Source organism: Protobothrops mucrosquamatus, unplaced genomic scaffold (assembly GCF_001527695.2).
Source record: "Protobothrops mucrosquamatus isolate PMUCROS unplaced genomic scaffold, P.Mucros_1.0 scaffold167, whole genome shotgun sequence".
In the NCBI taxonomy this organism is placed as follows: Eukaryota; Metazoa; Chordata; class Lepidosauria; order Squamata; family Viperidae; genus Protobothrops; species Protobothrops mucrosquamatus.
In genome coordinates, this window is record NW_015386529.1 from 637583 (window position 1) to 660953 (window position 23371).

The following is a 23371-nucleotide window of genomic DNA, read 5'->3' on the forward strand; positions in this document are numbered from 1 at the left end:
TTGGAGCCAGGGGGGAGTGACGGTGAATGGCTCCGCTGCCACTGTGCGCCGCTGAAGGGGCTGTCTTTAAGCTTCACCCCACAGATCACCTGCCAGGGCACTGCCGCCACCTTTCTCCGCCGCCAATTCTCCTGGCCGCCTGTCGCGCAGAGAATGGAGAATGGAGAAAGCAGCGGCTCTGTGCAGGGATGCAGAGCAGAGAACAGCACTTGCTTGCTGTCTGCACTGCGCAGCGTCTCCCTTCTCCTTTCTGGAAACAGCAACCCCATTTTCTGCCGCTTCTCCTTCCGGCGCAGCTCCTCCCACTTCCCGAAAGCATTTATTTGCTAACCTGCTTTCCAGCTCTGGCGTGTTTCTCTTCTACTGCAGGGAAACAGAGTTTGTGGGACTAAAAAAAAGTTCAGTCAGACCTTCCATCTTCTTGCAAAATCTTTTTTTCCCCCGCCGATCAAGGAATGGCCTGGCCGGGGGGAAGGCTGAAGTACCAGTAAGCAGGTGCGGGGCACATGGGGTAGCTCCACCCCTTCCCCCACCTGCCCTGCCTCATTGTGGTGGCGGTGGCGCGATATGCCATGCGGTCTCCTGCTACAAGCGGCCACAGCAAAAGTGGGCCAGCAGCTACGCAGGCTGCTGGATGGGGCTGTTGTGCCACCGCCACGAAGCGAGACAGGTGTCACAAAAAATATAAGACACCCCCAAAATTAAGACCTAATGCCTCTTTTAGAGGCAAAAATAATATAAGACATGGTCTTACTTTTGGGGAAACACAGTAATCCCATTATTTCTCACTAGCCACGGGAGGGAGCACAAACAACGCCAGAAAGAAATTTACTAGAGCAGCTCCATATCTCAAGGGCTGCCTAGGATGGTCTTTTGATCTTTGGAAAGGTAAGGATTATTTATGCTCCATCAGTATTTTGGGCAAGAATGACTAGGGGAAGCCTGATTTCATTCTGAACAAATTAGATCTATTTGGGGCTAAATTTAATCTCTAAAGACCATTATATCATTTGAAAGTGTCATGACAAACTCTCTGCAACTACAAGATCTAGTCAAGCATCCCAAATGAACAGGGCCAGTGGATGACCATGGCTGTGAGTGGACTTGGACAATACCATAACCATTCCATCATTCAGGCTTTCCACCAGAGAACATTCTCTATTGTCAGGTTACATAGAAATAGAGAGGAGTCTTAACATCTGTAATTAGTAGGATATTCTGCATCACATGGGAATTGTGCATACTTTATGTGTTTTACAGAAACACTCTGGTACTCATATAAGACTGTTAACTTACTCAAGTTCTCTAGAAGATGTTTACAATCATCAGTAGCAACATCATGTAGTGTTCGGTTGCACTTATCTTTTCTTTCAGCCTCTAGTCCCCCATGGCTACACAAAACTTCTAGGCAGCTCTGGAAAGTTAGTAACAATATAGTTTGAAGGTTACAAAGGATCGGTATGAACTGGATTCAGCTTTTATAATCTTTTAAAATGAATGCTTCTCATCACCGAAACAAGTTATATATAAAAAGAACTAGCTTTCCTTCAGACATTTTTCAGCATGGGATTCCATGAATTTATATTGCATATTGCAACAATATTGCATATTGCACACACACATATACATATATAAAATAAAATGTTTTCTTTTTGATTACAAGCAAAACATACCTAATACTTATGCAGAAAATAAATAGACTGGATTAATTACAAGCCCCATTATTCCTAAGGAGTGAATATACCAAGTAAACTTTGAAGAATGATATAAATTATAGTGTTTATCAAAAGGCTCTGGGTTGAAGACCATGGTACAGGCTTTTTATGATATAACTGAATAGGAAAAATATATGCCACAGAACCCAGATTTGAAAAAGTGATCCTCTGCATTCATTTACTTTAGAGGGGAAAGATGATTTATAGATGTGTCAAAAGCCCAATGAGTTGATTGTAATAAATCTGATCAATGTTTATCAGTTTAAAAGTCTAAGAAGTATTTTGCTTTAATGTGGAAACAAGGCAGTTTATAAGCAGGCAATTTTTCACAGTCTGCACATATAGCCATTACTACTGTGGAGTCCACTGCAGTTTATATAATAGCCAAGTAGTACTCCAGTTTGAGTTGGCTCTTTTAGAAGGACACTATGTGAAGGGGCAATAGGGGTACAAGATCTATGACTTATTCATTTAATTTAGTCTTTCCAATTATACCCAGCTAAAATGTTTCTATTATGTCCCTTAGAGCAGGGGTGTCAAACTGCCGGCCCGCGGGCCGGATGCATCATCCGGAAGCCGCGCCTACCCCATTGCTGGCAATGGCAAAACTGTCCCGATACGTTGCGCGACGTCACGTGACATTGCGAGTCTGACATGTCTGCCTTAGAGGATAAGGAATAGCATAGAATTTAGACAGTAATCTTATAAGCCAACAATTAGGCACAACACTGGCCACAATTGTTAGAATACAAATATGTGAATTAGATTAATATTAGTTGCTTTATTTTCCTTTGGTGGCAATGAATCTGTAAAGGATTTTCATGTTTATCTTTTGTTAGATAATTTTAAATTCTATAATGTAGGATATTTACCTCAATCATCATTCCAGTCTTAAAACTGGTTAAATTCTCCTTCATCTTCATGACAACACATCCATATTTTTTATCCCCAAACTAACCTTGTCCCCTTTTTAAATAGCATCCTAAATTAAGATAAAATTTGGCCTCAAATATTTCAGCCAAGCATACCAGTGCAATTGTCATTTAAATCTGATGCCCAACATCCTAAACAATGTGCTAGATAAACAAATTGACCTTAAAGCCTTTTGATGCTGCTATGTGGGCTGCAGTCCAGCCATCTTTGTTTTCACGGTTGATGAGATCTGCAGGAACCACGGGATTTGCTTTATGGCTAAAGAAATCTTCACTCTCTAAGCTCAAGATGTTGTTAGCATCTGCTTCATTCTCAAAGCTTCCATCTCCTGATTTTCCATAATACATCAAAGACTTTAGGCAATCAACATTATCAGCATCAACAGCAGCATGAAATGGAGTCCAGCCATCCTAGATCAATTAAAAACAAATTTAAAACAAGTTCAGGATCCTTAATAAATGAGTTAGTACCACAAATGAATGAATGAATGAATGAATGAATGAACAAATAAGAAAACATTTTCTTAAACCTGTTCTTTTCTAAATATCTCATGTTTTTGCAATACTTTTGGTAAAGACTCCCTACTACTACCTTCCATATATCAGAATCTAATCGGAAAAGAAAATGCTTTATTTGACTTTTTGACCATAGCTGCTTTTAGAAAGAGAGAAAGAGACTGTAAATTAGGGAATAGGGCAAAATGAGTCTAATGAGTGCAAAGGATGCTTTTAGCTGTATGAAGTAAAATCATAAAAAAGTATGGTACAGAAAGCTCATCGATAATAATGTCTTGTATTCCTAGGAAATGTAGAAAAAATATCACCACATGGGAACACTGATGCAAGTATAAACACATGCTTATTAAAGATAATTTCTATTGTTTGGAGAAATGCATTTTGCATTTGTTTTCTTTAACTTCAGCTTTATTTTATGCATTTCCCACTAACTTCTACAAATATGAGGTATGATTTTTCATATGTCCCTGCTTAAAAACTGTAGCCTCTATTACAGTTACAGATATAACAGTTTATAACATATATGCTGGTTCTGTTTTTTTAAAGGCAATTATTATGACCAAAACAAGTATTTTAATTCATACCTTCACTTAGATCTAAATGGGGCATTGCCACCCAAAGACATTGCAGGTGATAAAACGCTATTGTTTCCCCTCTACTAGTGAGCTACACAATACTGAAATGCTAAGATAGTATAAGAAATCCCTGAGGAAGCCACCTATATTTCTTCTCTCCCCCCCTTCCTTTTAATTTTGTAGCAGTTTCAGAAATAAAGCAGACACATTAATTTGGGCAAAAGTAGAGCTAGATCTAGGGATAAATATATGGATAATTCCTCACCATGCTGGCTGGAAATTTTAGAAACTGCATTTTAAACTCTAAAGAATATCAGTTCAAGAAGGGCTCCGGTAGATCACATGTATTTGGGCCAAATTTCCAACTTATTGTTCTTTATTGGATAAAATAAACTATCTTGGTAAGATATATGTTATATGAATCATATTTTTCTTGATAGTGGAACAAATTTTGGGATTTGTTCATTGCCAGCTATGTAGATACTTCCATTGTTCTGCTCACCAATAAGACAATTATAGTCATTATTGGAACCTTGTCAGATATTTAATTTATTATTCTGGTTGGTTCCACAGTCAGCCAGATGCTTAGACTGAACTTGGCATTTTTATCCACTTATCTTTCCCAAAGACCTAGGATAGGCTGATGTTTTATTATTATTATAATTGCAAATCTTACACATTTATATAAGAATATGCTTACTTTTTGGCACTATGCGATGCTAGAAGTGTTTTTCTACATTAGCATAATGTAGAAAGCACAAAAGCACAAAGGAAGTACAACTCCTTTGGAAATAATTTTCAATTTTGTTTGATTCATTTCCTTTAAACAGCCAACTTCTGAATGCATATATTTACTTTTATTAATATACTCTGGGTTCTCTTCAAGTTATGTAAATTTTACACTTTTTATTACTAATCTTTCCCCTTTCCCCAATTAGTACATTTCAGCTGATAGAACAAGGCTTCTCTGCCCTTAAATGGCAAATTATAAACTGCAGTATTTTCCAGTATTCTTTATTCTGAAAAAAAAAATGCAACCTCCTTCTTCAAAATGCAACGGCCTGCACTAATTTGTGTTGCAACCAAGGTCAAAGGTCAAGTGGTCAAGATCAATTGGGAAATAATTTTGTCAATTAGCTTTTTTTGTCACAGAGGCAATTACAAATAAAGGATAAAATAATAATATTGATATTACTTTTAAAGATCCATTTCAAAAGTTCTTTATGCCTTGTGGATTATGTTCCCCAAGTAATTAAAACTATAATTATTCACTATATCATTTGACTGAAATCCAATGGAAGTGAATAAAAAACACAATACTGCATTTTAACAGCATGACTGCCCACATATGTTTTGCTGCCAGAATACCATTTTCCATGTCATTACTTTTTTGATATCTGCAGCATAAACTACCAACACCTCTCTCTTTTTCTTGGATGCAATAAAAACAAAAGAAATCATTAAGAATTTGCTGCTGCTTCATGACATTTGGCAGGCTTGCTAAATGATGTAGTTCAGCTGAGGAAATGTAATGGGATTTTGATGCGAAATTATGCTTGTGCAAATTAATTTACCCATCAATAATATGCATTTGATTATTATATAAATTGATATACTTTAGAGGCTTTAGAAAGAATACTCAAGATTTGAGATGGAGGACAGGACATTAAGAAAAACAATAGGTAAGCAAAATCATGTCACCCCTAGTCTTTCTCTTCATTAAACTAGACATACCCAATCCCAGCAACTGTTCTTTATATGTTTTAGACTCCAGTCCCCTGATCATCTTTGTTGCTCTTCTCTGCACTCTTTGTAGAGCCTCAACATCTTTTTTACATTGTAGTGACCAAAACTGGATGCAGTACTTCAAGTGTGACCTTACCAAGGCATTATAAAGTGGTATTAACACTTCACGTGATCTTGATTCTATGTATGTTAATGCAGCCTAGAACTGTGTTGGCTTTTTTGGCAGCTGCAGCACACTGCTGGCTCATATTTAAATGATTGTCCACAAGGACTCCAAGATCCCTCTCACAGTTACTACTATTAAGCCAAGGTACCACCTATGCTATACCTGTGGATTTGGTTTTTCTTGCCTAAATGTAGAAACTTACTTTTTTCACCATTGAATTTCATTTTGTTAGATAGCACCCAATGTTCAAGACCAGCAAGATCCTCCTGTATCTTAAGCCTATCTTCTGGAGTGTTGGCTATTCTTGCCAGCTTGGTGTCGTTTGCAAATTTGATGAGTTCCCCATCTATCCCCTCATCCAAATCATTGATGAAGATGTTGAAGAGCACTGGGCCCAGAACAGAGCCCTGGGGCACCCCACTACACACTTCCCTCCGTGTAGATGCAGTTCCATTGAGGACCACACGCTGAGTACAGCCGGTCAGCCAGCTATGAATCCATCTGGTGGTGATGCTGTCTAACCCACATTTTTCTATCTTATCAAGTAGTAGGTTGTGATCTACTTTATCAAATGCCTTACTGAAATCCAAGTAAATTATATCCACAGCATTCCTCTGCTCCACTAATTTTGTCAACTGGTCAAAGAATGCAATAAGGTTTGTCTGGCATGATCTGTTTTTGACAAACCCATGTTGGCTTTTGGTAATTACTTTGTTTGCCTCTAGGTGTTTGCTGATTCGTTGCTTAGTTCTTTTCCAGAATCTTCCCAGGTATTGAGATCAGGCTGATAGCTCTGTAGTTTCCTGGATCTATTTTTTTCCTTTTTTTGAAGATAGGAACTACATTAGCTCTTTCCAGTCCTCTGGTAGTTCCCTGGTGCTACAAGATCTTTGAAAGATATAGTTCAGTGGTTCTGAGATCACGTCTGCCAGGTCCTTCAGAATCCATCTGGTCCTCATGATTTGAACTTGTCTAGGGTGGACAGGTTCTCACTTACCATTTTCTTGCCTATTTTAACTTGTATTCCTAATCTGTTTTTTATGGTACTGTTTTTGATAGGTTGGACTGGTTTTTTTCCTTTTGTATAAAGATGGATGCAAAAAATGAGTTAAGCAGTTCCTGTTGCTTGTCACCTTCTTGCCACTTTCTACCACTAATGGACCAATATTTCCTTTTATTTTTTTCTTGTTTTTTACATGCTGAAAGAAGGTTTTTTTTTGTTATTTTTGACTTTTGTTGCAAGCCTTAGTTAATTTTGAGCCTTAATTTTTCTCACTTCATCTTTGAAGGCTTGGGCTATTTGCTGATATTCTACCTTAGTTATGTGCCCCCCTTTCCACTTTTTATATTTGTCCTTTTTGTCTTTCAATTTATTAGAGAGTTCTTTAAGCAGCGATGCTTGTTTCTTTTGAGAGCTGTTATTTTTCTTCTTCACTGGTATTGTGCTAGACTGGGCTTTTATAATCCCATTTTTCAAAGTTTCCTAAGCCTCTTGGGTTGTTTTCCCCTTGAGGATTCTCATTCATGGAATCCTTCCTATGCTCTCTCTAAGTTTATTGAAATTAGCTCTCTTAAAGTCCAAGACTCTACTTTGACTTTGTTCTGTTGCTTGTGCTTGCATAATGTTGAATCCCAATATTGCATGATCACTTCCCCCAAGGTTCCGGTAACTTCAACACCTTCTAATTTCATCTCTGCTAGTGAGAATTAAATCCAATATGGCTGATCTCTTAGTTCCTTTCTCTATCTACTTTATGAGAGGCAAAATTGTGTGCTAGGTTATTGGCAGTCACTCTCTTAGCCTATCGAATCTTGTAGGGCTCCTGTGGGGAAGAATAGCACTATATAGACGTGCCTTGAATTCCTGACCAAAAGGGAGGCTATAAGTCTAAAAAACAAACCAACAAAAATAAGATACATCTCAACAGAAATGTTGAATAAGAAAGAATTCAGACTTACAGAGGTATTTGCACTTCTATCTGCTCCAGCTTCCAGTAAAAGTTTGACACATTCAATATTTCCATTTCTACAGGCCAAATGTAAAGGAGTCTCTCCTTTTTCAGCAGCATGATTAACATTGGCATGATACATGATTAATAATTCTGCAGATCTAAGGAAAGAAAAATTGACAAAAGAGGGTTAGGAAAAAGAAAAGATATATAAAAATACCTGACCTTTACAATATCATTCATCTACAATCTTTTTAAGCATGCACACATTTAATCAGTTATATAAACTGGCTAGATAAATTCAATACATAAATAAATCAGAGCATGGAACAATTCAGTCCCAAACAAACAGTGCTCCTAGAAGATATAAGAAACAAGCATAAATAAAGAACTCCAAACAAAAAAAAAACTACACAGGAACAAATATTTAAAAATGCACTGTTTGCAAGAATATATAAGGGAGACTGTAATATTAAAAGCAGATACAGAATTTTAAATATCCATATTCAATATTTCTGTCTACAAAAACATTTGCATAGAGCAGACATGTCAAACACAAGGCCCGGGGGCCTGATGCAGCCCGCGATGTGGTTTCATGTGGCCCACGAAGCCATCCTGGAAACAGTGAGGGAATGGCCCCCCTGCCTTGGCCCCGGCTCAGGTCGCCCGGGAGCCAATGTACAATTTTGTGGTGGCCATCTATGCTGAAACGCATTCAGTCTTAGCTCCACAAGGCCGTCTGGAAACAGCAAGGGACCGGCCCCTGCCACGTTGGCCCTGCCCTCTGGGCACGTGCTGGGGAGGCTTTGTGAGGAATAAAGAAATGCACCATCGCCTGGAAGTGGCCAGCAAATGGCCCTTGCCTACTTCACATATCCGGCTTGAGGGGCTCTGAGGGAGAGGTTTCAGCAGGCAGTGGGGCGCTGTCCTGACAGCGCCAAGAGGCTGAGCCAGGTGGTGTGAATCCAAAAAGAAGTGCACTGCCTCTCAGCCCCCAGCCTGCCCGATTTTAGCAGGCAGCAAGGTACAAATCTGGCGAGCTTCGCACTGCCCGGCTCAGCCTCTCAGCGCTGTGAGGAGAGCGCCCCACTGCCTGCTGAAACTGGGCAGGCTGGGGGCTGGGTGGCGTCGTGCTTCTTTTCAGATTCGCGCTACCTGGCTCCGGGAAGCCCGTGGCACCATCCAGCCCCCCTCGCATGGCCTGAGAGGAACAGTGAGACTCTTCCAGTGGACCATGCCTTGGCACTTGCCCCAGTCCCATCCCCTTCTGCTAGAGACCCTCAGATCTGTCCCACTCCTGCCCAGGCCCCACAGGCACCCTTGACGCAAACATTGAAGAGCTGGCCATGCCCACCCAGTAGGCCACACCCACTCCAGCCACGCCCACCCAATAGGCCGTGACCACCCTGGCCACACCTACCCGCCCCCCCCAAGGACAACCGCAATGCTGATGCGGCCTCAATGAAATTGAGTTTGACACCTCTGGCATAGAGAGATGTAATTTAATATAAATGGAATAGCTGAGAAAAAAACAGTCCTTAATTCAAGACTCTTTGTTGTTCATTGTTATTAATGTGTACTTTAGTGTTACTAATTGTGTACTTTTTCCAATTTTCTTAAAAACATTCAACTATACTTCCTCAAGAAGAACAGCAGACTTTGACAAAATACAGCTTCAAAGAAATACTATTTATCAATTATTTTTCTACAGAATCCTAGATGACTGGCCAAAATAGATTTGAAGGAAATATTATGCCATACAGTTCCAAGCCTACTCACTGTGTTTAAATCACAGGTTCTCTTCCCCCTTTTTTATCTTTTGAAACAGTTGGTTATATTTACTATGAATTTTGCATATTCCTTTGATTTTAAATGATATCTATTTACTCTGTGCTTTACATATTGCTAATATTATTGGCTGTTCAGGATGTCATAAGAAGACTGAGGACACCTCATGAGCTTAAGAAGAAAGGAATTTTTGACCAATTCTTCTGCAAAATATAATCAGCAAAAATAGGTTTCCTGTAAATAAATAATATAGAAATATTGGGAAAAGCCTTGCTCCCTAATCCAGGCTTGAGAAGTCTTAGGGCTAGTCCACATGACCAGCCTTCACCTGTGGAAGAATGGGCCAGGCCCTAAGGGCAGGTTTATACAGCATCATTATTGCTCTGCACCCAGCCCACTGGGAAAACAATGTCTGTTGCTTTTTTCTGTTATGCATCATAAATAACATTTTCTGACATGAACTGTTCAGCATTGCAAGAACTAGCTCAACCAATTTGAAATAAGTTTAAGATGAGATAATATTCATGCATGAAACAGAGAAAAAAGTGTTTATTGCAGCAGAGGTCCCCAGGGACCAGTTCCGTGGAGAGAGATTTTTCTGCAGACTTGAGGGTGCGTGGTTTTGTGTGCTGCCTACATCTTGCGGATGGGGCTTTGCTTGTTTGTGCGGGCCAGTTGCTAGCATGCTGCAGCCTGGTATTGGTCCACGGACTGGGGGTTGGGGACCTCTATATTACAGGAAGACTTAATCAAAGGATCTAAAGATATATAAGAATTTTTCAGAATGAAGGAGGACCTTTCAAAATTTCAGAGAATTGAGATAAGAGGAAAAGTAATGAAAGTAACATAGTCCTCAACTTATGACCACAATTTGGGCCAGAATTTCTGCTTTTAAGCAAGGAAGTTGTTAAGTGAGTCATGCCCAATTTTATGATCGTTTTGCCATGGTTAAGTGAATCACTGCAGTTGTTAATGCATGTAATCATTAAGTGAATCTAATTTCGCCATTGACTTTGTTTGCTGGACACCATACAGTCAAACATCTAAACTGATGGAAGGAAGAAATTAATTCAAACCTTTGTTATAATTCTGTGCTAAACTCTGTGCCATGCCACCAAAGAGAAATGACAATCTCTGGAATATAAACAGGGTTGTCACAGGTCAGGGATCAGTTAAGAAGACAACTCTGCAGAAAAACCTGCACCACCCTTCTCTGAATTATGTACAATTCCAATATTTACAGCCTCTCAATGATTTGTGATTACAAAGCATTACTATCACCCCTAGAATAGAAAATGCTGTATCAAACACATATACTACAATTACAGATATAAGTAAAAAGCAGGCATAAAAGACAATAACTTACATAGCAAATAATATAATAGAAATAATATTGGTGATCAACTAGGTTAGCATCTAGTATGATGCTTTCTGATGAGAAAGGCAGGTCTAAAGTCACTTGCTGCTATAACATTTTTGTACACTGCTCTGCATTGCTTTAACACCACTGTTTTTTTAAAGCTTAGAATAATTTGGACAAAATGGGAGCAAGTAAGCATTTATATTGTTACAATAAGTAGACTGAAATATACAAAAAAAATGGGCTGCAACTTATCTACAGATGCAGTTGACAAAACATACAATAACTACCTTTGAGTGTTGTAATTCTAGTTTAGTAGGAAAAACTTTTAAAACATCTATTACAATCATTGCAATGTGATGCAATATTTTTTTCTGCTATTTATGTCAGAGATACAGATTGGCTAAACAATGCATAAATGGTCCTTCATTTTGTTCCTAGACACATGCACAGGTTTTGTGTCCCTTGATATTTAAGGCTACAATTCCAATAATTCTTGGAAGTCTTTTAATTATACTGGATGAAGCTTATGGGTATTCTAGTTTAAATATTTGAAAGGTATCTGCCTTAACAGAAGTAACATGATTGCTCTTAGTGTTAATTGCATTTTAAAGTTTAATTGTATTTAAAGAGGGGGGAAAAAACCAACTCCCGCCACTTATCCACCCAGTCCTCAGAATTCATTTTTAAGAGCAGAAGCAAAGTGCCCCCTGATAGAAAGTTATAATGAGTGAGAGTTCCTGCTTTGGCAAATGTGGCATTGTGAAGTTTCCATTCTGTTTTATTGTAAACAGGAACCCTTCCCTTAACTGATGTCCTTCCTAGGGGAAAATTCTGGGTATTATAATTCAAAATATCTGAAAAAAATCGATGCAAAGGAAAGTAGTTAGTGTGACTGGATTGTGACTTCCTTTTCTTTTTTTTACTGCCATCTAGAAACCTAGATATCTTGCTCACTTGACTGCCACAATACACTCTACCTGGGCTACACATGAGAAGGGTTCAGAACCTTAATTGGTGGACAGGCTGCTGACTGCTACACAACCCTGAGAATGTATGGCACTTGGGCTGAAAACCTTGCACTGTTGCCAATCAAGCAGAGTTTAGGTGTCAGTGTAGTGTGGCAGATTGCTTGTGGCCTGAGTAACCTCTCACCTATCTCAAAATAAATGGCTTTTATTAACAGCATTTTAGTTATTAGATTACAATTGTTTATCAATTATTGTTGGTTGCACCCAATATTTACACTGGATTTGGCATTTTTATCCACCTGTCAAGTCCTTCAGAAGGGCCTTGGATAGGCAGATGATGTTTTTTGATGGTGTTTTTGATATTGGCAGAGGTTGTAAGTTGTTCCTAATGAATTTGCCTTTTGCCATTGACCAATGGTGATTTTGTCAATCCTGATAGTGTTCAAGGAGTGCTTCAGTTTTGGGGGGATTGCACCCAAGGCACCTGTTATTATTGATAGTGTCTTTGCTTTCTTTTGCCACTGTCCACCTACTTGTATTTGCAGATTTGTATTTTGTTATGTTCTTCAGTTCTTTCTCTTGTATTCTGCTGTTTCCAGGTATGCCACATCCAGTATTCTGATGTTTTTGTCTTTCTTATCAACAACTGTTAAATCTGGGATGTTGTCTGGCAGATACTTGTCTGTTTGACTTCTAAAGTCCCAGAGCACCTTGGCTTCTTCATTTTCTTCATCTTGTCTATTTTGTGATGACACCAGTTCTTGCTTGCAGGCAAATGGTATTTCTTGTCATTACAAGTATGTCTATAAAAACACTGAATACTCTGTTCATGAATCACATGAATCTCCACATTTGTGGGAATAATGGTTGGAAACATAATAAGTACACCTGAAAGATCCACTGAATGAATTATCTGAATATCTGAAATGCCTGCAGATTAACTAAACAAGATAAAGAGGGACTGTAGCATGGAATTGTCCAAATTTATCAATCTCAGAATTCATACCACTAGGTTAAACCAGGAGCCAATAGAATAACTTTTATTAACCTATATGAAAAATGAATTCTCCCCAGGTTGAACTTTTTGCCTGCATGTTCAAATGAAGAATATCAAAGGTTTGGTGATTCCAAGTGGGAGGTTTGGATGATTCTAACAAAAAGACTAATTTTTGGTTCCTATTATATAATCCTTTTAGTGGATTGTCCTATTCCTTTTCACTACCACATTCCCATATGTTTTTGATAGCTATTTGGGCAAATTATAAGAAAGAAAAAAGAAAGTGCTTTGGGGATGGGGTGGATGTAGGATTAAATCACTAATCCTCCTAGGAAATTTAAGCTCTTAATAGTTCTACTGTAACAATAAATTTCTAGAGGGTGTTATTGCCACTTAGGTGGCTTATGTACCTAATCCTTTTATTCTTATCACTAGAGAATGGCTCTTCTTTATCTATGATGCTGGAGTCCAAGTAAAAGTACCTCATATTTATATGAACATGAGATAGACGAGCAGGACAATAACTTGAAGAGATAGCTTTGGAAGCCAGGGGCACAGTAAGCCCTTTCTTTGGCTGATGTACTTATTGTTGACTTTCTGTTTGTGAATTTGTTCTTATTTAAAAAGGAAGCCCTCATTTAAGAGGGCTTCTGAATCAGATTGAGGCCTATAGAGAAATTTGGAAACGTCTTCTACTTTTTAGATTTCTGTGAACAGACTGCAACCTAGTCAGCATGCTGAATCATTTAGAAGAGATCTATCCCAAAGGTTTGCTTCTATGTTTCCCTCGGGATAACCGAGGCATAGTCTGATGATAGCCCTTTCTCTAATGTATTATTCCCGATTAGGAAATGACCCCATTAAATCCTTCCAGAGTTGTGATGCATAATTCATTTCAGAGGGACTGAGAGGTGTAGATTGAAGAATAGTGCTCACCCCATATGAATACTGGAGCTGTCATGTTTTATGGCAAGGTATTTTTTCCCATCCCCTTCCCTGATCTTTATACTACTGCAGGCATGTCAAACTCGTGACGTCACGTGACTTTTTCCCATTGCTGGCAATGGGGTGGGCATGGTTTCGGCATCGCACATCCGGCCTGCGGGCTGGCAGTTTGACATGCCTGTACTATTGGAATCCCCATCCCCTTCCCTGATCTTCATACTATTGGAATCGATGATTGTCATGGGCTGAAATCCTGCCCATCATATGGGTCAAGAGAGAGAGAATTGGGAGGGCCCATAGATAGCTGGAAAGGACAAACATGAACACTCATGGGAGCTCACAGTTTTGCAATGCTGCCTTTTCTGTTGTTTATGGACTTGCTAATTTGTTGAAACAGTTCTACAGTGATAGACCAACCAGAATAACTATCAAAGTTTTTGCCATTTAAATATTCTGCTCAGGTTGGAAGAAGGCAGGAAGCAAGTAAGCAAGTAAGAAACCTTTTCATCGGTCAACAAGTGATTTAATATTGCAGACATTTTAGAGAAGAGATTCTCTTCTCCACCCTATCTAGTTAGCCTCCGAGACAGAATCAGTCTACAGATGGATGGTTCCTTCTACATGGCAGACAAAATAAGAAGCTGCCCTTGCTCAGAAGAATTATGCATTTTACTGCAGATACTTCATCTTTATCTCCTATACATGTACGTTAGCAAGCATACCAATAACAATTCTAGCATGGGGATATCAAATATTCGTCTTTATTAAGTTCTTTAAAGATTTCTTCAGTCCATCACTCTTTCAAACAATTTAAACCTTTATGCAATTTTTCTCAGGTGTTGCAGAAAATGAAATATCCTACCCTATTCTATTCTGTCTGCAGTTAAGTGGAGTTGATAGGAGGTTTTGTCTTCTAAGCAGATTAGTTTTGAAGATTGAAAGGAAATATCTTTATGCATGCAATTTCTTCACTGGCTGCCAGTAACTGCCAATGTTTTCATATCATCTTAATTTGTGCCTGCAAAGAAATGTCTGATAAGGCTCTCAAGAAAAATCAAACTATAAATCAATATAAAGCTTCACTTTAGAGATGCTCTTGAAGAAAACAAGGCACAGTAGCCCAATTTTCCCTTTTCTACACACATATGAAAGCAAAAATGTGAACTATGTGGTGGAGAGGGGTCTACAATCTCAAATACGTCTCTGCATTTATATATGAAAACTAGTGATGTGTAGTATCTGGATACAGCATGGGCCTCCTTTTTCTATTTTTGACTGCTCCTTAAAGAACTCCTGACCTCTCCTTGGCTTACAGGGAACCTATGTGGGAATGGTGGTGCTCAGGAAAATATAGATTTGAATTATCAAGGCACTAAGAGAAGAGTGATATGGTTGTAGCCTTTGCTACCTGCTTATCCCAAGCAGTTTCTTTTTTTCTGATTCCATGGAGTCATGGCATATGTCCAGGAAAAGGTACAACTTCTTTAAGGTAGACAGGTAGAGAGAGCTGTCCATTTCTAATAAAAAAATCAATTTTAAGCAGGAGTTCCCTGTAACATAATCATAAAAAGAATCCTAAATCAGCTCATTAAAAAAATTCTTAAATCATCTCAATAATGCATACTGCAAGGAAGAATTATAGGAGGGCCAAGCATTTCTTTGCCTTAATTCACTCACAACATTTATACATTCCAAAACTGAAACTTAAAGAACACATGTCATTTTGCTTGACAGGAAAGAAAGACATAATTGGTAAATTACTTACTTGCAATGTCCCTGAGCGACTGCTGAACACAAAGGAGTAAAGCCGTTTTTATCAATAAGGTCAACTTGTGCTTCTGAAGTCAGCAGCAATCTTACACAATCTATGAGTTGAAATATATGGAGGGGAAAAATGGGAAGAGGAGGAATAAATTACAATTAAGTTTAATGACAGTTCCAAAAGTCTTTGCTTATCAAAACAGTTTTTAAAATCTCCTGCAGTGGAATTCTTCAAAAGTTTTGAGACAGTTTAATAGACTAACTTCTAGGTCAGTGGGATATGTCCCACTCAGAGTTCCATTTGGTACTGGGCAGCTACCCAATTCATGAAATAAATAAATAAATAAATAAAAGTATATGTTGTATTTTATAGCAGCCTGCTTTAAAGAACTGCCAAAAGAATTTAGACATGAGCAAAATGGATTGGAAATTTCCTGCCAATTACATTTTCTGCCACAAGATGTAATAGGACATCTTAGCTTAGGACATTAGACAAACACATAAAGAAAAAGTATACAGATGATTACTAGTTATAATGGCTGTCTTAGAGCACCAAGATACAAAGTTCAATCAATCAGAATAGAGCTGGAAGGAACCTTGGAGGTCTTCTAGTCCAACCCCCTGCTCAAGCAGGAGACCCACTACCATTTCAGATAGGTGGCTGTCCAGTCTTTTCTTAAAAACTTCCAGTGATGAAATACCTACAACTTCTGAAGGCAAGTTCTTGCTGACTACTGTGTTTTGGCCTTGCTTAAGATTTTCCCAGAGAATTGGCCTCTGTGGGAAACAAGATACTGGATTAGATAGATTGTTGATCTGCTCCCAACAAATCTCCATGTTCGTTATGAGGTTATTTCCCTCTTAGCCATTGTGGGCCTACTGACACTAAATTACTTTCTAAGTCTTCTTTATTCAGTGTTGATGAACAGTTCTCAGCAGTCTGAATCAGTCTACAAACATTTTGAAACAAATTTCTATATGCAAAATCCTATGCCAAGTGCAAAATATTTTGGTGTTACAAAATTCTGCTGTTAAATAGCAGGAGCTGTTCCTGGTACTAAAAGAGGAACTATGCAGCCTATTTAATGGTTGTACAAGATTTTATCATGCCTTTTTAGAAGGACTACAGAATAATACTTATGGAGATTTAACACACTTTTTAAAAATAAAATACACGATAAAATTACATTGTTGATAATCAGTGATTTCTCACAAATTTCAGCAATGTAATTTTGATGGGAGCATATGTTGCTTTTAGACTATAGGTTACCTACTCCTAATATTTGGAACTGCAATATTATTATACTAGAAGCATTTGAAATGTGGATTTACAGGCGGCTGTTATGTATAAGCTGGGTTGACAAGATCAGAAATGAGGTGATAAGCCGCCTGAGAAAGCCAAGGGAAATCATCAAAAGAATTAAAAAACGAAAATTAGAATATTTCAGACATGTGATGCGACACCCAGAAAAATACGGCATACTCCATTTAATCCTCCAGGGAAAGATTGAAGGCAAACGAGGTCCAGGCAGAAGAAGAACATCGTGGCTTCAAAATCTAAGGGATTGGTTTGGAGCAAACTCAGCAGCACTTTTTCGTGCAGCTGCTGATAAAAACAGGATCGCCAACAATGATCGCCAACGTCCGATAACGGATATGGCACAAGAAGAAGAATATTATTAATTTGAAAACAGCATTTAGATAACGGCCCAATATAATAAAATCTGAGAAATTCCACACCTGTATGTCCATTCCTAGCAGCAGAATACAAGGCAGAACAGCCATCTTCACAGGAATCATTAATGTTCAGACCTTCTTCATTAAGCAGCATTGACAATAAAGTGACATTTCCCTGGGCAGCAGCTTGGTGAAGAAGGGTGGACCTGCCACCCAGGGGAACAGGACCACCACTCATTAATAAAGGGGTTAGGGAGGAAGACCAGCCTGTGAGTTAAAAGCAACATCCGTTAGAGAGAACACACAAGAAGTTAATGCTGCTCACTTTGCAAGTTATTATACAATGCTCAACGAAATGAAAACTCTGACATTTTGTCAATCCTGCATCCCAAGAAAATTAAAGTCACACTTAGCTCTAAATTTAGTAGGAAAGCTTTGAGATATTTCATACAGGATTATGCCCCTTCTTAAAAACTCTGAAATGCCATGTCTTACAAATAACAATTAAAGAAATTTCATTTTAAATGTATAAAAAGATATTTTAATTGAAAGTGCATTTCAGAAGAAACAGTTGAAAGCCCTGTAATTGATGCATACTTGTTTTTCTGGTGGCCTAATCACTTTGTAGTGTCATTTTTAATGCCACTGCTACATTTTTTGTGGTGTTTTTAAAAAGAAGGCTACAGTGCACAATTAGTAAATGTCATAAAACATTACTGGGCAAAGGTCCACGTCATCCTTTAAGAAAGGCAACTGACAGACCAGAACTTTAGAAAATCATAAAGGTTATCTTGGTTAGACATTCCAGGTATCAGAGGTTAGCAGCTTTAGAGGACAGCTTATTAAGTACATGAAGTTTGCTATATATGGTGCGGAAAACTTTGTGAACTCTTCCTTGATCAAAAGTCTGCAAAAGGAAATAGAGAAGAGGATTGAAAATAAAGAAGTTTGGAACTGTGAACTGCTCACTAAAAATGAGTAAGTATAAAGGAATCTGTCTTCTTCTTTGAAGAATATTCATTACATATAAACTATTCTATTCTATTCCCAAGAGGTCATTAATTTCTTTAAGTAAGATATCATGTATGGCCACCTTCCACAACTGGATGCCTTCCAAATATGTTCAACTTCAATCATCATAATTCTTTGCAAACACCTGGAAGGTACCATGATGGGAAAATAAGGTTTAGAATAATGTTTGCATTGCAATTTGGCATTTATGCTATCAAATATCAGTGTAGAAAATACTTTATAATCATATCCATATTACAATTCATTATTAATCAATTTCCAAATAGTGCTTTTTCAATGAATTTATACTTAGGCTTCCATTCCATGATGAAATATTAGTAAATTTCATTAAAGGTGGAGTGTTTACAATGGCAATAATCAGATTTGGCTAAAACAGAGAAAGAAAATTGGACTTGAAAGTAATTTCAAATATATAGATCCAAAATGCATATAAAGAAAGTAGTTATGGTAGTATTACAGCCTAATCAGCCTCTAGATCAGGGGTGGGGAACTATGGCCCTTTTATGACTTGTGGACTTCAACTCCCAGAATTCCTGAGCCAGCCATAATTCTAGGAGTTGAAGCCCACAAGTCATAAAGGGGCTATAATTCCCAATGTCTGCTCCAGATAATTGAGTTATAGTAGGTCTCCTTGGTCTTGGAAAATATTTAGTGGGCCAAAAGGGAGGCACTGAAAACTTAAATAGATAGCAAGGCACATTGATGGGTGAAAAAAAAGGTAAATGAAGAGGAAAATAGTAAAGAAAAGGCAGGAAATGAGCAAGAAGGCCATCAGCATCCTGAACTTTACCCTGGAATCAGTCTTTTGCTAAAATGATAGCAATAGTTTCTTATTTTCTCCACAAATATTACTTTTGTCCCTAATTAATCTATGCCATCGTGGAGCTCCTTCTAGAAGAGAAAGCTGTTCTATAAAAAATGAAAAAAAAAATAATTCTATTCCCAAGCCAAGATTCCAACAGAGAACTCAAGGTTAGGCTAGTGATTGATGGTGGGGGGAAGGAGACCAACTTAAACTTCTTGGTAGCACAGGCTTCTTGGTTGCAGCATCCACAGCAAGCCACAAATGACTCTTTTACCCAAGGGCTAGCTTTTCTGAACATAAATATGTTGTGTTCTAAAGCACCAAGTTCCTGCAGGGCAGGCCATCACAGAAAGTTTAGTGTTTCATCGAGGAAAGGAAACAATACAGAATCGTGTCATGTGAATTTCATAAGATTTGTTTTACTTACAAAGCTACAAGCAACTGTTAAAAGCTTCTGTCACATATTTTTTTAAAAATAAATCAAAACCATTAACCAAAATTGAAAACAATATGAAACAGAATATAGGCAAAACAGGTGAAAAACCTTTGTAGTTTAAACTAGATTATTTCCCTTGATAGATCACTAGTTAGAACTTTGATGAATATGTCTCAATTTTTCATTGTTCAGTTTGACTGACCGAGGCCACCTTTATGGAATAAACTATTTTCTTCATGTTAAATATCAAATTAGAATTCATGCTTACTCTTTAAAATACAAATAATAGAAACAATTATACAATAATTGTAACTTTTATCCTCTTCATCAAATTATGTTGACACAATAGAATCACTGGGCTTAGTATTCTCTGCTCAAAGCAACCCAGTTTGGTTCTGAAAATATGGAGGTGGACACTGAGTTCATTTTTTTCTTAAAACGGAATAAACAAGGATGATGAATTCTAGGTAATGTGATTATTGTGGAACCAATCCATTCTTGCTATGATAATATTCTTAGCAATAAGTTAAAGCAGGTATAATAGAAGACCAGCCCACTTCACAGTCTGCCACAGGTATAAAGACTTTTTTTTAATGGACTGAATTTAATAATGAATTTATTCCTAATTCCCTACAGTTTCGTATCGAAAAGAGGAGAAGAAGGAAATAAACTTTCAGCATCAATGTCTTATTTAGCACTATTGTGAACTGCAGCAATCAAATGACAGCATGGGTTTATAATGTAGGTAGTTCTCAACCTACAACCATTTGCTTAAAGATGATTCAAAGTTACAATAAAAAGTGACTTACACTTATGACTACTGCACCACTCCCATAATCACCTATGCACAATTTGAATGCTTGCCGGCTCACATTTATGACAGACTGCATCCTGCAGTCACAAAAATGCAATTTGCAGTCTTTTTTGCTGATTTCCAGGGGAAAAAATGACAAACAACATGCACTGGATTCACTTAATGACTACTGTAAAAATTGTCATAAAATTGGGTCTGACTGGGTTTACGACCACAAAAACATAGGACAAAAATTCCAGGCCCATTGTCATCATAAGTTGAGAACTATCTATAGTGACCAGACCACACAGAAAACAATGTTGAGAGTAAACCTCTGGAAAAGACTTCTAATTCAGGAACACAGTTATTCATTAAAGATCAACTGAGTACTATGAGCTATCTGGTTATTAATTATACTGCATTAGCAATGCTTACATTTCATCTTTATAAGCTCATTTGCAATTAACAGGATTCTAATGTTGAATGCAGTATCTTTGAAAAATCTCTGAAACTTCACAGGTAGACTGCTGCACACAAAATATGGCACAAATATATATTTTATAGGGGAACCTGAATTCAATGTAGTGAAGCAGCCCCTTCACATGAGTGAAGCAGCCCCGTGAGGGACCTTTTCTGTCTTCTAAAACAACACTAAACACTTAAAAATTAAGCAGTAATAGTTGCATTGCATTAATTAAGCATAATGTTCAATCCATGCTAAATTGAAAGATCTTATAAACAAGCAGGAGCTTTGAATACACTTAGTTGTGTAATAAAATTAGGAATCGTGAATAAGCTTTGTGGTTTTATATGCAAAAGTTAGTAAACATAAAGCATCTGGAAAGGAGAATTGGGCATGCAGTGATGAAGAATGAAAGGAACAAGGCAGAAAAAACAGCTTCTGGCATCAGCTTCAGTTTATGGAGATGGTTAATAAAGAATTCATTACCAACCTTACATTAGAAACAAACCATATGGAATCATGTAGGTTGGTTGAAAGGATTTTTTTTTAAATGAAAGAAAATATAAGCTGAGGGAATGGGAAATTCAATTGATTAGAGCATTATAAAATTTCTCTTTCTTGATTATAAACCTAATATTTATTGGCTTTAAAATAGTTGATGCTAATCTTCCAAACACTTTCCATAAAGAGTTAATATTTTATTAATTTTTTATAGTCACAAATCCTTAATATTTTATCAGCAACATATTGTCTGGGTTCCAATGTTCAATTTACTAATACATGTTAAACCCCTTTCTCTCTATCTCGTTTTTTCTAGCCATTGATAAAATGTATCCCATGTTCTAAAGTAATCTGAATCTTCTTTCTCTTTCATTTTTAGTGTCAGTCTGTCCATTTCTGCACAATCTAAAATTTTCTTAATTATCTCTTCCTCAGCTGCTAATTCTTCATCCTTCCAATGTTGAGCAAATACAGTTCTCGCTGCAGTTAATACATATAACATTAAATATACACATTCCTTCTCATAATTTCCTACAATTATTCCTAACAAAAATAATTCTGGCTTAAAATCTAAAGGTAATATTATGTTCATAAGGATGTAAAAAGCTACAAATTCTTTTCTCTCCCCCCTTTTCTCTTAGATAACTAATAGTTTTGATATCTACTAGAGGACAAAGCAATTCATTTATTTTAGATCAGTGAAGCAAAGCCTCCAATAGCTTCATATACTATTTTTGGGAGTGCAGTAGAATGTGACTGGACACACTCAACATAAGGAACAAATGTGGTTCTATGCCAGCTTCACTTATTTTAAGTGGTGTCACTGAGAATACTCAATGCACGCAAATATAGAGTACCCTTCATATTCTCCTGAAATCGGGCAAAACCCCTAGTTCATGTGACATCGCAAGTGAGGGAAAGAATCAGAATGCCTTAAACTATGTGGAATTGCAATCATCACATGAAAAGTAAATACAGTATTATGTCGAGTATGCAATATGGGTATTTCACACCCCCAGGGTTAATATGTGAACCATTTGGTTATTAATTGTTGAATAGGAATTTTTGAAGTTACACTGTGCTGGCTTTATCAAAACAAAACAGATCCATAACTATATTTAAGTCTGCTTTTACCACTGAAAGTTGAGAAACAATTATTCAAAAACATGTTTGACATTAAATTACCATATTCATAAATTAAAATATGGCAAAATATTAAATCTAAGCATAACCACAACAAGTTCAACTAATTAATCTAATAGATACTTTCATAATGATTAATCTACCTTCAGTTGAAGAATATTTAATGAAGTGCTAAGACTTTGCATTGAGTTTAGAACAAAAAGCATTTTAAAGCATTTTAGACTGAAAAAATAATTATGCTTAATTGAAGTCAATTTTTATTTTTAATAAGTTTTAAACTAATCACTAAAACATGTTCAGAAGTGTAAGGATTTTGTGAATAAAATGGCAAAGACTAGTTAGGGCTATAATCTATAGCCATTTTCAGTTGCACTACAGCAGGACTGTATACAGTGATTCATAAAAGTAATGCAATTTCCCTTTTAGTTTAAAACGTATTAATAGAAAGTAGAGTAAACACATTATAAAACCAACAAAGTGTTTTCATTAAAAAAAAAAATCCCCATCTTATCCCACTCAGGGAATATGCTCTTCCCCTCCTTTGCTGTTTTTAACAGTTACTGAAGATTTATTGCAGACAGCAGAGAACAGCTGACCTTTTCTCTTTGGACAATTTGCTTTGTGCTGTTATTGTTATGAAATTGTCATTTTTAAACACTATAACTGACTAGGAGCAGTACTTCTTCCCCAAAAGGGCAAGATATAAATGTTTCAATCATTCTATTTCTTGACAGCTTTCTTTTATCAGATAAAGCAGTTAACAAAGATGAAGCAAAGACTGGTGAGCAGCAAAAGCAATTAAGTATTTTCTGACCTTTCTCTTCATTTGGTCTATTTTTTTTCCACTAAGAGTTCTTTTGAAAATGTACCCTCAATTCTTAGGGAGAAAAGAACTGTGAAGGAATGGATTGAACAAAAGACCTTCCCTCCTCCCCATCCCATACTACAATACCAAACAACACATGAAAAAGACTTCTAATTTTAAGACAATCCCTCTAAGATATTCCTTCAACTTTCTTGAAAAAAGAAAAAAGTTGGCTATGAAAAATAATCAGAATTCATGAAAACAAATGAATTTCCCAAACCCCTGAAAGGCATTA

At 37.2% G+C, this 23371-nt stretch overlaps 1 protein-coding gene across 1 annotated transcript in view; it reads right to left on the minus strand.

The window, feature by feature from the left end:
* The window catches only part of CTTNBP2 (cortactin binding protein 2), a 124707-nt gene that overhangs the window by 54408 nt on the left and 46928 nt on the right, over positions 1 to 23371 (minus strand). Inside the window, 5 exon segments of the mRNA XM_015813551.1 lie at positions 1297 to 1414; positions 2810 to 3058; positions 7610 to 7760; positions 15426 to 15525; positions 17162 to 17365. Coding sequence (XP_015669037.1) covers positions 1297 to 1414; positions 2810 to 3058; positions 7610 to 7760; positions 15426 to 15525; positions 17162 to 17365 — 822 coding nt within the window.